Raw genomic sequence first — 13,019 nt, 5'->3', positions numbered from 1 at the left:
ATACAAACCATTGTGTCATGGATATATAGTTACATGCTTTAAAATTAAATTATGTGGATATGGGAAAATTGGTATTTACATCATAGAATTATATTTTCTTTGAAAAACTTCTCTCTACAAATGTGGGCTAATAATTTACTGTTTCTGGGAGAAGGTTATATTTCTCGGGTAGGTTGAGACTTGCTATAGAAATGACTAATAGCTGTTACCTTTCCTAAGATGTCATTTGTAACAAAATCTATAGAATTTGTATACATTGTCTTTGGGAAAGATAGAGTGTCCTTAGATAAATGTTTCTTGAAGTGTGGTCCAAAGACTTACTTATACGGGAATCACCAGAATGCTTGTTTAAAATGCAAATTATAAGGTCCTAACCCAGATAACTGAATCGAAACCGGAGGTGAGAGTGCTCTTGAACCCCAAGGATCTGCATTTATAACAAGCGATTGTAATGCACACTGACATTTGAGAAAAACCACTGCTGGTGCTGGATTGCTAACATCAAAGAGTAAAGCATTGATACTTTCATAAATGATCATTCTTTTATCATTTTGCAGGTCCCCAAAATAAAAGAAGATGATATCGAGATGAAGAAGCGGAAGCGGAAAGAGGAAGGGGAAAAGGAGAAGAAGCCAAGGAAAAAAGTACCCAAACAACTAGGGTACGTTCAATTAAACCTAAGAAGGGAACTAGTGTCACAGTATGACTCTCTCTCCCTTTAGAAAGATATCTTACCATTAACTAATTCAACTTAGCTGAGTCTAGTTTAGTACGTTATTGACAAATATTAGTGACTTACATTTAATACTACTGTAGTATTTGTTCATAGGTAGAAGGCCTTGTAATCTTAGAGACTGAGTGTTTTAGATGAAATTTATAGATTGGTTCATTAAGTATTTTGCTCATTATAACTTTTACCAACAAGAACCAATTTGAAAAGATACTATAAACATTGAAAAAACGGTTCTAATCTTTTGGTACTAAAACTAAGATGCCTGGGGAATGAGGATTAGCAGTAGCCTATATGTAAACAATTTATGGTTGTTCTAATATTTAAATTTTTGATTTGATTGATTGATTGATTGGAGACAGATTCTCACTCTATCACCCATGCTGGAGTATAGTGGCCCAATCTAGGCTCACCGCAACTTCCATCTCCTGGGTTCAAGCGATTCTCGTGCCTCAGTCTCCCAAGTAGCTGGGATTACAGGTGTATGCCATCACACCCGGCTAATTTTTCTATTTTTAGTAGAGAATATTTTAGTAGTGAAACATGAGGGTTTCACTATGTTGGCCAGGCTGGTCTCAAACTCCTGACTTCAGGTATTCCACCTCCCTCAGCCTCCCAAAGTGCTGGGATTACAGACATGAGCCACCCACTGCACGCAGCCAAAATTTTCATTGATTGTATATAGCTGTTCCTTTTTTTTTGTTGTTCCTCCTTGAGACAGGGTCTTCTGGCACAATCATGGCTCACTGCAGCCTCAACCTCCTGGGATCAAGGGATCCTCCTGCCTCAACTACCTGAGTAGCTGGGACTATAGGCATGTACCACTATGCCTGGCTAATTTTTATATTTTTGTACAGATGGTGTTTCGCTGTGTTACCTAGGCTGTTCTTGAACTCCTGGGCTCAAGTAATTCACTAGCCTCCGCCTCCCAAAGTGCTGTGATTACAGGCATGAGCCACTGCACACAGCCAGTATATAGCTAGTATTAATGATATTGCTGCTAAAAACGAAATAGAATTTCTCAGAAGCCTTACATCAGAAGAACAAAATATTTGTATAATGTAGTCAAAAATTACCAATTGCCTTGACTTCTCTGTGGCTTTTCTCACAGAGCTAAGGGAAAGACACTTGTGAGAGGCTGAATTTTCTTACTCTACTTAGCAGTGGAGGCGCATCTGAATTTGGGGTTATCAATATCCATAAGGTTGATGTAGGGAGTATTTCTCCCCTTCTAAGACTTGGGATTACAGTCATTAAAAAATTAGGAGAAAAAATGTATGTATTACTAATGGTTGTCTTAAATGTTCATTATTTACAAGTAGACTTCTTTGGGAACGTGGGCTGCAAGTAATCCCTTCTATTGAATGTATTGTTTTTCAACTTTATAACTTATTCATGTATTCAGCTAATATTTATTAAGTACCCTGCTGTATACGAGGCATTGATGTAGGGTTTGGGTTGTGTAACAGTGACTGAAACATGGGGCTGCCTTCAAGATGCTAATAACCTTTTAGGTTCTGTAGTGCACATAGAAGCATTTAAGCTATAGGATTTAGAAAAGATTTCTAGGAGGAAGTAATAGCTAAACTGAGCTGTTTCCACATTTTCTTCACTATAATGGCCATTTACCTATTTGCCTTTCATGGGTGACATTCCAGATTATACTGAAGAAGATGCTATTGTAATGGCATAAGTTAATAAGAAATTAAGAAAACTGCTCTGTCACCTGTCAAATGATTATTTTAATTCTGTGCCTGCTTATTTATATGACACTTTAAAATCACACATAGCCTAACTGATCATTTTTTTCTTCACAGAGTTATGGCTCTAAATTCACACAAGTCTGAAAAAAAGAAGAAACGTTACAAAGATTCTCTTTCTCTGGCTGCCATGATCAGAAAATTCCAGAAAGAGAAGGATGCATTAAAGAAGGAGTCTAACCCCAAAGTCCCAGTGACCTTGTCAACCCCCTCTCTGAATAAACCCCCATGTGCTGCTGCAGCACTGGGGAATGATGTCCCGGACTTAAATCTGAGCAGCACTGATCCAGACCTTCCCATTTTTGTTAGCACAAATGAACATGAGCTGTTTCAGGAAGCTGAAAATGCCCTAGAGATGCTAGATGATTTCGACTTTGACAGATTACTAGATGCTGCTTCTGATGGTAGTCCCCTATCTGAATCGGGGGGTGAAAATGGAACCACCACCCAGCCAACCTACACTTCTCAGGTTATGCCCAAAGTGGTACCTACACTCCCAGAGGGTCTACCTGTACTTCTTGAAAAACGTATTGAAGACCTTCGTGTAGTAAGTGTAATAATTTTCTTGCTTTTTATTTGCTGTACAAACATGAGAATTAATGCTTTTGTTTGTTTTTATTTTCCACATAACACTGATATAATTGCTTTTGTTTTTTAAAGATAATAACCACAGTCCCAACATTTTTGTAACTTTTTATTTTCCGTGTTTCCTCTTAGACCTTTCTTTTTTTTGAGACGAAGCCTCGGTCCATCGCCCAGGCTGGAGTGCAGTGGCGTGCTCTGCTCACTGCAAATTCCACTTCCCGAGTTCAAGTGATTCTCCTGCCTCAGCCTCCTGAGTATCTGGTATTACAGGCGCCCACCACCTCCCCCAGCTAATTTTTGTATGTTTAGTAGAGATGGGGTTTCACCATGTTGGCCAGGCTGGTCTTGAATTCCTGACCTCAGGTGAACTGCCTGCTTCCACCTCCCAAAGTGCTGGGATTACAGGCATGACCCACCGCACCAGGCCTAGACCTTTTCTTTTAAATAGAAATAACTGGCTGGGCGTGATGGCACATGCATGTAATCCTAGCACTTTGGGAGGCCAAGGTGGGTGAACCACTTGAGGTCAGGAGTTTGAGACTAGCCTGGTCAATATGGTGAAACCCTGTCTCTACTAAAAATACAAAAAAAAGTTAGGTGGGCGTGATGATGCGTGCCTGTACAGAATGCCAGCTACTTGGGAGACTGAGGCAGGAGAATTGCTTGAACCTGGGAGGTAGAGGTTTCAGTGAGCCGAGATTGTGCCACTACACTCCAGCCTGGGTGACAGAGTAAGACTCCATCTCAAAAAAAGAAAAAAAACCCAAATAAATAAATAGAAATATCTTAGTGATAACATCAATAGAGTTGATTCTTTTATTATTAAATAGGATTCACCTGACTCTAGAGTAGATGGCATAGGTATTTTGTTATCCCATGTGGCCCCATCTCTATAATCTTAGTTTCTTTTAGGTTTTAAAAAGTGCTGGGCCGGGTGCGGTGGCTCAAGCCTGTAATCCCAGCACTTTGGGAGGCCGAGACGGGCGGATCACGAGGTCAGGAGATCGAGACCATCCTGGCTAACACGGTGAAACCCCGTCTCTACTAAAAAATACAAAAAGCTAGCCGGGCGAGGTGGCGGGCGCCTGTGGTCCCAGCTACCCAGGAGGCTGAGGCAGGAGAATGGCGTAAACCCGGGAGGCGGAGCTTGCAGTGAGCTGAGATCCGGCCACTGCACTCCAGCCCGGGTGACAGAGCAAGACTCCGTCTCAAAAAAAAAAAAAAAAAAAAAGTGCTAATGATGCAATTCAGTTTTTCAAGGTGTAATTATTAATAATGGCTTATTGTTTATTTAGCAAGAACCAATCCTGTGTGTTAGTTCCTTATTTATAAGATAGGGACTGCAACACCAACTTTTTTGGCTGTTACTAAGGGTTTTTTTTTTTTTTTTTTGAGACGGAGTCTTGCTCTGTCACCCGGGCTGGAGTGCAGTGGCCAGATCTCAGCTCACTGCAAGCTCCACCTCCCGGGTTTAAGCCATTCTCCTGCCTCAGCCTCTGGAGTAGCTGGGATTACAAGCGCCCGCCACCTCGCCCGCCTAGTTTTTTTGTATTTTTAGTAGAGGCGGGGTTTCACCGTGTTAGCCAGGATGGTCTCGATCTCCTGACCTGGTGATCCGCCCGTCTCGGCCCCCAAAGTGCTGGGATTACAGGCTTGAGCCACCGCGCCCGGCCTTGTTACGAAGGTTAAACATGGTGATGAGCATGAAGTCAGACACATGGTAGACAGTAACGTGTATAGAAAGTGAGACATCTCCTTTCTGTCTCCTTTCTGTTACCTTGGAAATCACAGCAAGAATTAATAAACCTATGGATAATCAAAATACACAAGATATCCAAAGTATTTGCCTCATTTTGTGAATTTAGGAAGATAAATTATATGTATTGTATGTGTATGTATATCAAATATGAAAGAGAAGGGTATGTATGCTGAATTTCAACGCTCAAACTGCATACCAAGGATACAAAGTTAAGTGAATTATAGCCGTACCCTCAAGGAGCTTATTCTTTAGTAAATAGATATGGAAACAGTATCTTGTTTTTTGAACTGTGGATTGAGACTTATCAATGGGTTGGAAATCACAATAGAAGGTAAAGGCCAGCATTTTTAAAAAATGAAATAAAAATGGCCAGGTGCGGTGGCTCACACCTGTAATCCCAGTGCTTTGGGAGGCTGAGGTGGGCAGATCACCTGAGGTCGGGAGTTTGAGACCAGCCTAGGCAACATGGTGAAACCCCATCTCTACTAAAAATACAAAATTTAGCCCCGCATGGTGGCAGGCGCCTGTAATCCCAACTAGTTGGGAGGCTGAGGCGGGAGAATCGCTTGAACCCAGGAGGCGGAGGTTGCAGTGAGCCGAGCCTGCCACTGCACTCCAGCCTGGGCGACAAGAGCAAGACTCCATCTCAAAAAAAAAAAAAAAAAGATAGGAATACGTGCTAATACATCAAAAGTAGGTTCCAAAAGTATTGTTGTATGACATTTTTGTTTATATACGTGTGTGACTACTGGATGACTAAATCTAATTTTCTATAGCTAGGTCATATAAAAAGTCTTGCGGTTATAAAGTTTAAAATTCCATCAGAAATTCTTCTAGGTGTTTTTACTCAAAGGAAATCTATTTTTTATTCGCATTAGGCTTTGGTAAGTACTATAGATGCATCATGAAGACATTGTAACTTAATTTGCAGTTTGATACCTTTTATGACCTGTGATGGTGATTGAATTTAAAAATAGGCAGTACTAATTTATTATTCACATTACTTTTTAAAAAATATTGTTTTTGCCTTTACCAAATCATCAGTTAAATGACCTTTTAAAAGATCCTTTATTTCAACAGTTGTACTATTGATTCCATATTACTTTTTCACTACGTTTGACTTTTTAATTTCCTCTTAGAGATTACCAACTCTACTGATTTTTTGTTGTTGTTGACTATATCTAAGATTATTTTTTTCCCCAAAATACAGCATACTGCCTCCAGCCACCCATTTCAGCTGGATCATTGACTGTATCCTGGTCAGCGATCCTCATGGAATGTAGCCTGGCTAACACGGTGAAACCCCGTCTCTACTAAAAATACAAAAACTAGCCGGGCGAGGTGGCGGGCGCCTGTAGTCCCGGCTACTCGGGAGGCTGAGGCAGGAGAATGGCGTAAACCCGGGAGGCGGAGCTTGCAGTGAGCTGAGATCTGGCCACTGCACTCCAGTCCGGGCGACAGAGCGAGACTCCGCCTCAAAAAAAAATAAAAATAAAAGTAAAATAATAATTATGTCAGTGACTCCTTAAGGACAGAGTCATAGAGTCTGTCTTCTTGGATTCAAGTTAGATATGGCACCGGATTCTTTTGTCTGCTCGTAGAAGTCTGCAGCTTCAATGTGGGTTGATCACACGATTTGGACCTTTTTTTTTTTTTTATCCTACACTATTTTTGTTTGTTTTGAGATGGAGTCTTGCTCTGTCCCCAGGCTGGAGTGCAGTGGTGCGATCTCAGCTCCCTGCACCCTCCACCTCCCTGCAACCTCCGCCTCCCGGGTTCAGGTGATTCCTGCCTCAGCCTCCCAAGTAGCTGAGACTACAGGCGCGTGCCACCACACCTGGCTAATTTTTTGTATTTTTAGTAGAGATGGGGTTTCATTGTGTTAGCCAGAATGGTCTTGATCTCCTGCTTCAGCCTCCCAAAGTGCTGGGATTACAGATGTGGGCCACTGCACCCGGCCGATATTTTAAAAATCTGTAAAAGTTGTGAGCCTAAGAATATGAAAAACAAAAAGATCAATTCCCATCAAGGTTAAGAGCCTCTGGAGGGACCATGGGCCTGCTGACACCTTGATTTCAGCCCAGTGATACTGACTTTGTACTTTGGACTGAGGAAGGGTAAATTTCTCTTGTTTTAAGCCAAAAAGTTTGTAGTTTGTTACAGTAGCTGAAGGAAACTTACACAATACCCAGCTGAACTTGAATCTCTCAAATGGCTTTGCCTGTCTGTTCATCACAACTCATTTGGTGTTCTGATAGGAGCTTCTTTTTTTTTTTTTTTTTTTCATTAGATATTAATCTCAAAGTAATTGTTTATTACAGCAGGGCACAGTGGTACATACCTATAATCCCAGCTACTTGGGAAACTATAAGGTGGGAGGATTGCTTGAGCCCAGGAGTTTGATACCAACCTGGGCAACATAGTGAGGCCCTATCTCAAAAAACAGAACAAAAAAAACAAAAACCAAAAAACCTTTGAACATGTGTCCTAAGAATAGAAAATAGAGTAATGGCTTATTTTGAATTATGGCCATCTTTCTTGTTTCTCTAGGCTGCCAAACTTTTTGATGAAGAGGGAAGGAAAAAATTCTTTACACAGGATATGAATAATATTCTTCTGGAGTAAGTAATTTTCTTTAAAAAAAAATTAAGAATGATTCATTAAAAAATGTAATAGGCCTTTGAGATACTGGGTGATTGGCAAGTCTTGGGCATGAGTTCTTCCCTTTAAGCCTTACAGCATGTATGATTCACATTTGTTTCTCAGCAAAATTATGTTTCTGCATATATTGGTTTTCTTGGACCACTTAGGATAATCAAAGCTTTCAATAGTTACAACTGCCAGAGCAAGTGACCACTGTACAGGTTGGATATTTAGCTAGGCTTAAAAGTACTTCATGTCACCTTATGTGAAAGTGTCTTTCTGGGAAATGTTAGAGCATTTATATATGGATTTGGCGTGATTTTCCATCTACTTTTATTACTTACACTGGGGAATAGTAATTCCACTGACACCTAGTGAGGTTAATTATAATTTGTACAAACTTTTATAGTCAAATGGAAAGTACAGTTTTGTAAAGAAATTGTGGTTGTGAGGTGGGATAGAGATAATGTAGAGGAGATTGCAGTTAGATTGAGAATAAGGTGAAGGCGGATATATAATATAGATTGTATTTAAATTAGCAAATTTTGTATTTAACTTAGCAATAATTTTGCACTCAGAGTTTGATACTAATGAAGCAGTAGGTTCTAAGGTTGTGGTCAAATAAACCAAACTTGTAAACCTTGTTCTCGACTTAGATTTTAACCATTGTTTCCAGGAATCAGGTATATAATTGGATGCAGAACTGGTCAAAAAGTAATCATGGGGAAAATAGCGAATTTTCACCTCTCTGGTGAAAATAATATTTGCTTATTCTTAGTGATTTAGTAGCGTCATATATTATAGAAAGACACAGGAAAGGCCAGGCATGGTGGCTTATGCCTGTAATCCCGACACTTTGGAAGGCCAGGGTGGGAGGATCACTTGAGTTGAGGAATTTGAGACCAGCTTGGGGAATATAGTGAAACTCCATTTGTATAAAATATACAGAAAAATTAGCCAGGTGTAGTGGTGCACACCTATCATGTCAGCTCCTCTGGAGGCTGAGGTGGGAGGATTCATTAAGCCTGGGAGATTGAACCTGCAGTGAGCTGTGTTCGTGCCACTGCACTCCAACCTGGGTGATAGAGTGAGACCCTGTCTCCAAAAAAAAAAAAAAAAAAAAAAGAAGGAAAAGGGAAATAATGGGAAAACGAAAAGGAAAGTAGTATTTATAATACTGTAATTGCCATCTTTTAAATACATAATGGAGATAATTTCTCATGAGATGTGAAGAAGGGCTGGTTGAATCATCGCTTCTGATAATGCTTGTAATTTATTACAGTCTATTATTTTGGAGTGCTTAAAAATAGACTCAGAAAACATATAACTTAGTCTGCTGCTAGTATGGTGGCAGAGGAGTTTCTCATTTCTGTTCCTAGTTATTTTAACCAGGAATTTTCAGATGGAGTCTTTCTGCCATCTACACCAGCTCCTTTTCCCTAGTTCCCTTTAAGACTCCAGACTCAGTGAACAGTGCAACCATTACTTGTCAGAGCTGTCCCAGATTCCATAGTCAGGGATCTGACCAACTCTTCTTTTTCTTTCCACCTGTGAACCCAAAATGTGATCAGGTCCTTCTCTTGTGACTGAGGCTGTTCTTTTTTATTTTACTCTTCTATAAAAGGGAGCAACTGTTTCTGTCCCGGGAGAGTCAAAAGACCATCCTTGGGACATAGCTTCTCAGATAAGCAGAATATCAGCATTCCATGTGCAGGCTTTCCTGTTTATTCCTTCCTCTCATGTCTATCTTAAAACGAATCTTTTCATTTTTTGGAGCCCATCTGCTTTTTATTTCACAGAGGGTATGCCTCCAATTTCACAAGTACTAGTGTTCTGAGTTGAAGTTTTTCCCTTTTAGTCACTTTCTTATTCCCTCAGCCTCTTTTTCCACTTTCCTAAACAAACATGTCTTATTTTCTGTATTGAGTTGCCCTTCTAAGAGAATATGGAACATGATTATTTAGAGTAGGAACTCCTGTGAAGATATCCAGTTGTATTGGTGATGCCTCGCCATTGCTTCCTTATACTAGGGGAAAAAAAGATCAGTTTGTTGGAATAGGGAACCCCCTTCCCCCTTTTTTGCCTGATTGAATTTTGCCTACTCAGAACACTAGATCAAGAAATATACAACATGCTGACTTGATTTCCTTGCCTACTACCTAGAACAGACATTGCTCATAAATTTTTTTTTTTTTTTTCTTTTTTGAGACAGGGTGTCGCTCTGTTGCCCAGGCCGGAGTAGTGATGTGCTCATGGCGCACTGCTGCCTTGACCTGCGGGCAGTTGCCACTGGGCTGAGGGGTAGTATAATATCTCTTTGAGGAAAAGAGCTTTTGGTTAATTACAAATTTATTGTGCTTTACCTGAAAACATAGAGTTTGCCCCTGTAACCCAAAAAATATTTCCAGCTTGTTCATGGTTATAGAAGTTCTACTCTTAGACTGATAGAATACTTTTATAGCATTACTGTTTATTGGTATGGGGCTGGGCGCAGTGGCTCACACCTGTAATCCCACACTTTGGGATCAAAGGCCAAGGCGGGTGGATCACCTAAGGCCAGTAGTTCAAGACCAGCCTGGCCAACATGGTGAAACCCCGTCTCTACTAAAAATACAAAAAACTTAGCTGGTCATGGTGGCGGGCGCCTGTAATCCTGGCTACCTGGGAGGCTGAGGCAGGAGAATCGCTTGAACCCAGGAGGCAGAGGTTGCAGTGAGCCAAGACCACGACATTGCACTCCAGCCTGGGCTACAAGAACGAAACTCTGCCTCTAAATAAATAAACAAACTATTTATTGCTATGGGTTTTTTTTTTCCCCAAGAAAAATACTCTTTAGGAAATCATGAAAAGATAAAATGAGAACAAGAACTGGCTTTGCTTTCTTGTCTGTACAATGCCACCTAAAACACATTGTATATTGTTCATTGTTGTTAACTTTTTTGGCCAGCATTGAGTTACAGCTACAAGAACTAGGCCCCGTCATTCGCAGTGGTGTCTACTCCCACCTTGAAGCTTTTGTGCCATGCAATAAAGAAACACTCGTAAAACGTCTAAAGAAGTTACATCTCAATGTCCAGGTAAGAGGAAGAACGATAATATCTACATCTTGGGTTTTATAACCTGTAAAGACAACTTGTTTCTGTTTGGGGCCTTTGCACATTAATTGATTTAATATAAGTACTCACCTTTTTTTTTTTTTTTTTTTTTTGCTTTTAATACAGGGTCTTTCCCTGTTTCCCAGACCGGAGTGCCGTGGCGTGAACATGGCGCTCACTGCAGCCTTAACATCCTGGGCTCAAGCAGTCCTGCCACCTTAGCCTCCCAAGTAGTTGGGACTACAGGCTGGCATCATCACACCTGGCCATTTTTAAATTTTTTTTGTAGGGACAGGGTTTCACTATGTTGCCCAGGCTGGTCTTGAACCCCTGGCAAATTTGAAGTTGTTTAATATCCCTTTGGCTATGGAAGAAAGATATCTTACCCTTGCTTTTCTTTATATGGTTTTATCACATATATTTGTATCCCTAAACATTTTATTTAGTTTTGCATGTTTTTGAGCTTCATATAAAGAAATACTGTCTGCTTTCTTCTGTAGTTTGTAATGTTCAATATTGTGCACCTGAGATTCATCTTATGTCTACATATAGCAGAAATTTTTTTTTTTGGAGGCAGAGTCTCGCTCAGCCCAGGCTGGAGTGCAGTGGCGTGGTCTCAGCTCACTGCAACCACCATCTCCCAGGTTTAAGCGATTCTCCTGTCTCAGCCTCCCGAGTAGCTGGGATTACAGGCACCCGCCATCATGCCCAGCTAGTTTCATATTTTAGTAGGGACGGGATTTCTCCGTGTTGGCCAGGCTGGGGTCTTGAACTCCTGACCTCAGGTGATCCTCCCAGCTCGGCCTCCCAAAGTGCTAGGATTACAGGCGTGAGCCAACGTGCCCGGTCGGAAATACATTCATTTTTATTGCTGGGTAGACAGCGTTCCATTGTGTGAATATATCCCAATTAATTTGTCCATTTGACTATTTATGGATATTTGGATTGTTTCCGGGAAGATAGTCTAAGCTACGTAATTCTTCAAAAGTAATCATCTAGGAACGATGATACTGGATGTTCACTTTTTTTTTTTTTTCTGGCCACTGCGCCTGGCCAGATGTTCACATTTTTAAAAATAAGATTTTATGTCATATGTGCTATCATATTTATTTACTGGTATTCATGGAATAGGTTAATACGTACATTTTTAAACATAGGATTTTACGTTATATGTGCTGTAATATTTACTGGTGTTCATGGAATAGGTTAATATGCTTATTTGTAATATTCGTGTTTTTAAAATCTTTTCTTTACCAAAAATCACATTTTAAAAACAGTTGTTTTGGCTCGGTAGCTCACGCCTGTAATCCCAGCACTTTGGGAGGCTGAGGCAGGCACATCACTTGAGGCCAGGATTTTGAGAACAGACTGGCCAACATGGCAAAACCGTGTCCTACTAAAAATAGAAAAATTAGTTGGGTGTGGTGATACACACCTATAGTCCCAGCTACGTGGGTGGCTAAGGCACGATAATCACTTGAACCCAGAAGGTGGAGGTTGCAGTGAGCCAAGATGGTGCCACTGCACTCCAGCCTGTGTGACAGAGCGAGACTCTGTCTCCAAAAAAAAATTGTTTCAGTGAAGAAAAGTAAAGTCTTATAATATTTCTGCACCTATAATGGTGATAAAAGTATGTTTTAAGTAGTTACATATATAGATACGGTTGCTTGCAAGGTGAAAGTAGTAAATTGGTTGATTAAAACTGTCAGATGCAAGCCTACTTTCTTTTTTGCCCGGAAAACCCACGTGAATAAGAGTTTTCGGGTTCCTTTCACTTTGGCCTTGACCTTGCATTTTTACTTGCAGCCTAAGTCAGAATTACTAACCGTAACTGAGAGAATAGGATACCAACATCCGGTTGGTAGTCACCCAAACCAAACACGTGTGTTCGTGTTCCAGAGCAGTGTCTCTTCTTAGGGCACTGGTTTCCCATCATAATGGAGATTAACCAGTAGTAGTCTATACAAGTAGAAGACAATGATTTTGTTTTATGTTATCTATATGAAAGTGTCGGCCGGGCACGGTGGCTCAAGCCTGTAATCCCAGCACTTTGGGAGGCCGAGACGGGCGGATCACGAGGTCAGGAGATCGAGACCATCCTGGCTAATATGGTGAAACCCCGTCTCTACTAAAAAATACAAAAAACTAGCCGGGCGACGAGGCGGGCGCCTGTAGTCCCAGCTACTCGGGAGGCTGAGACAGGAGAATGGCGTGAACCCGGGAGGCGGAGCTTGCAGTGAGCTGAGAGCCGGCCACTGCACTCCAGCCTGGGCGGCAGAGCAAGACTCCGTCTCAAAAAAAAAAAAAAAAAAAGAAAGTGTCCATGGGGCATTTTTGTTTTTTTTTTTTTTTTTTTTTTTTTGAGACGGAGTCCCGCTCTGTCGCCCAGGCTGGAGTGCAGTGGCCGGATCTCAGCTCACTGCAAGCTCCGCCTCCTGGGTTTACGC

General features: G+C 41.0%; 1 protein-coding gene across 7 annotated transcripts in view; it reads left to right on the top strand.

Moving 5' to 3' along the window:
* The window catches only part of UBN2 (ubinuclein 2), a 105,400-nt gene that overhangs the window by 31,440 nt on the left and 60,941 nt on the right, over positions 1-13,019 (top strand). For all 7 annotated transcript variants that reach the window (XR_004433329.1, XR_004433328.1, XM_033194977.1 and 4 more), the window contains exons 5-8: positions 558-661; positions 2,548-3,037; positions 7,385-7,455; positions 10,425-10,554. Coding sequence is in view for 5 of the 7 variants with exons in the window: in XM_033194977.1 (XP_033050868.1) it covers positions 558-661; positions 2,548-3,037; positions 7,385-7,455; positions 10,425-10,554 (795 nt within the window). In the remaining 2 variants the exon portion in view is untranslated. The remainder of the gene's footprint in view (positions 1-557; positions 662-2,547; positions 3,038-7,384; positions 7,456-10,424; positions 10,555-13,019) is intronic.

The sequence above is a fragment of the Trachypithecus francoisi genome, unplaced genomic scaffold, assembly GCF_009764315.1.
Source record: "Trachypithecus francoisi isolate TF-2019V2 unplaced genomic scaffold, Tfra_2.0 Lachesis_group4, whole genome shotgun sequence".
Taxonomy (NCBI): Eukaryota; Metazoa; Chordata; class Mammalia; order Primates; family Cercopithecidae; genus Trachypithecus; species Trachypithecus francoisi.
Note: the sequence above shows the minus strand (reverse complement) of the source record. Positions and strands in the feature narration are given on the sequence as shown.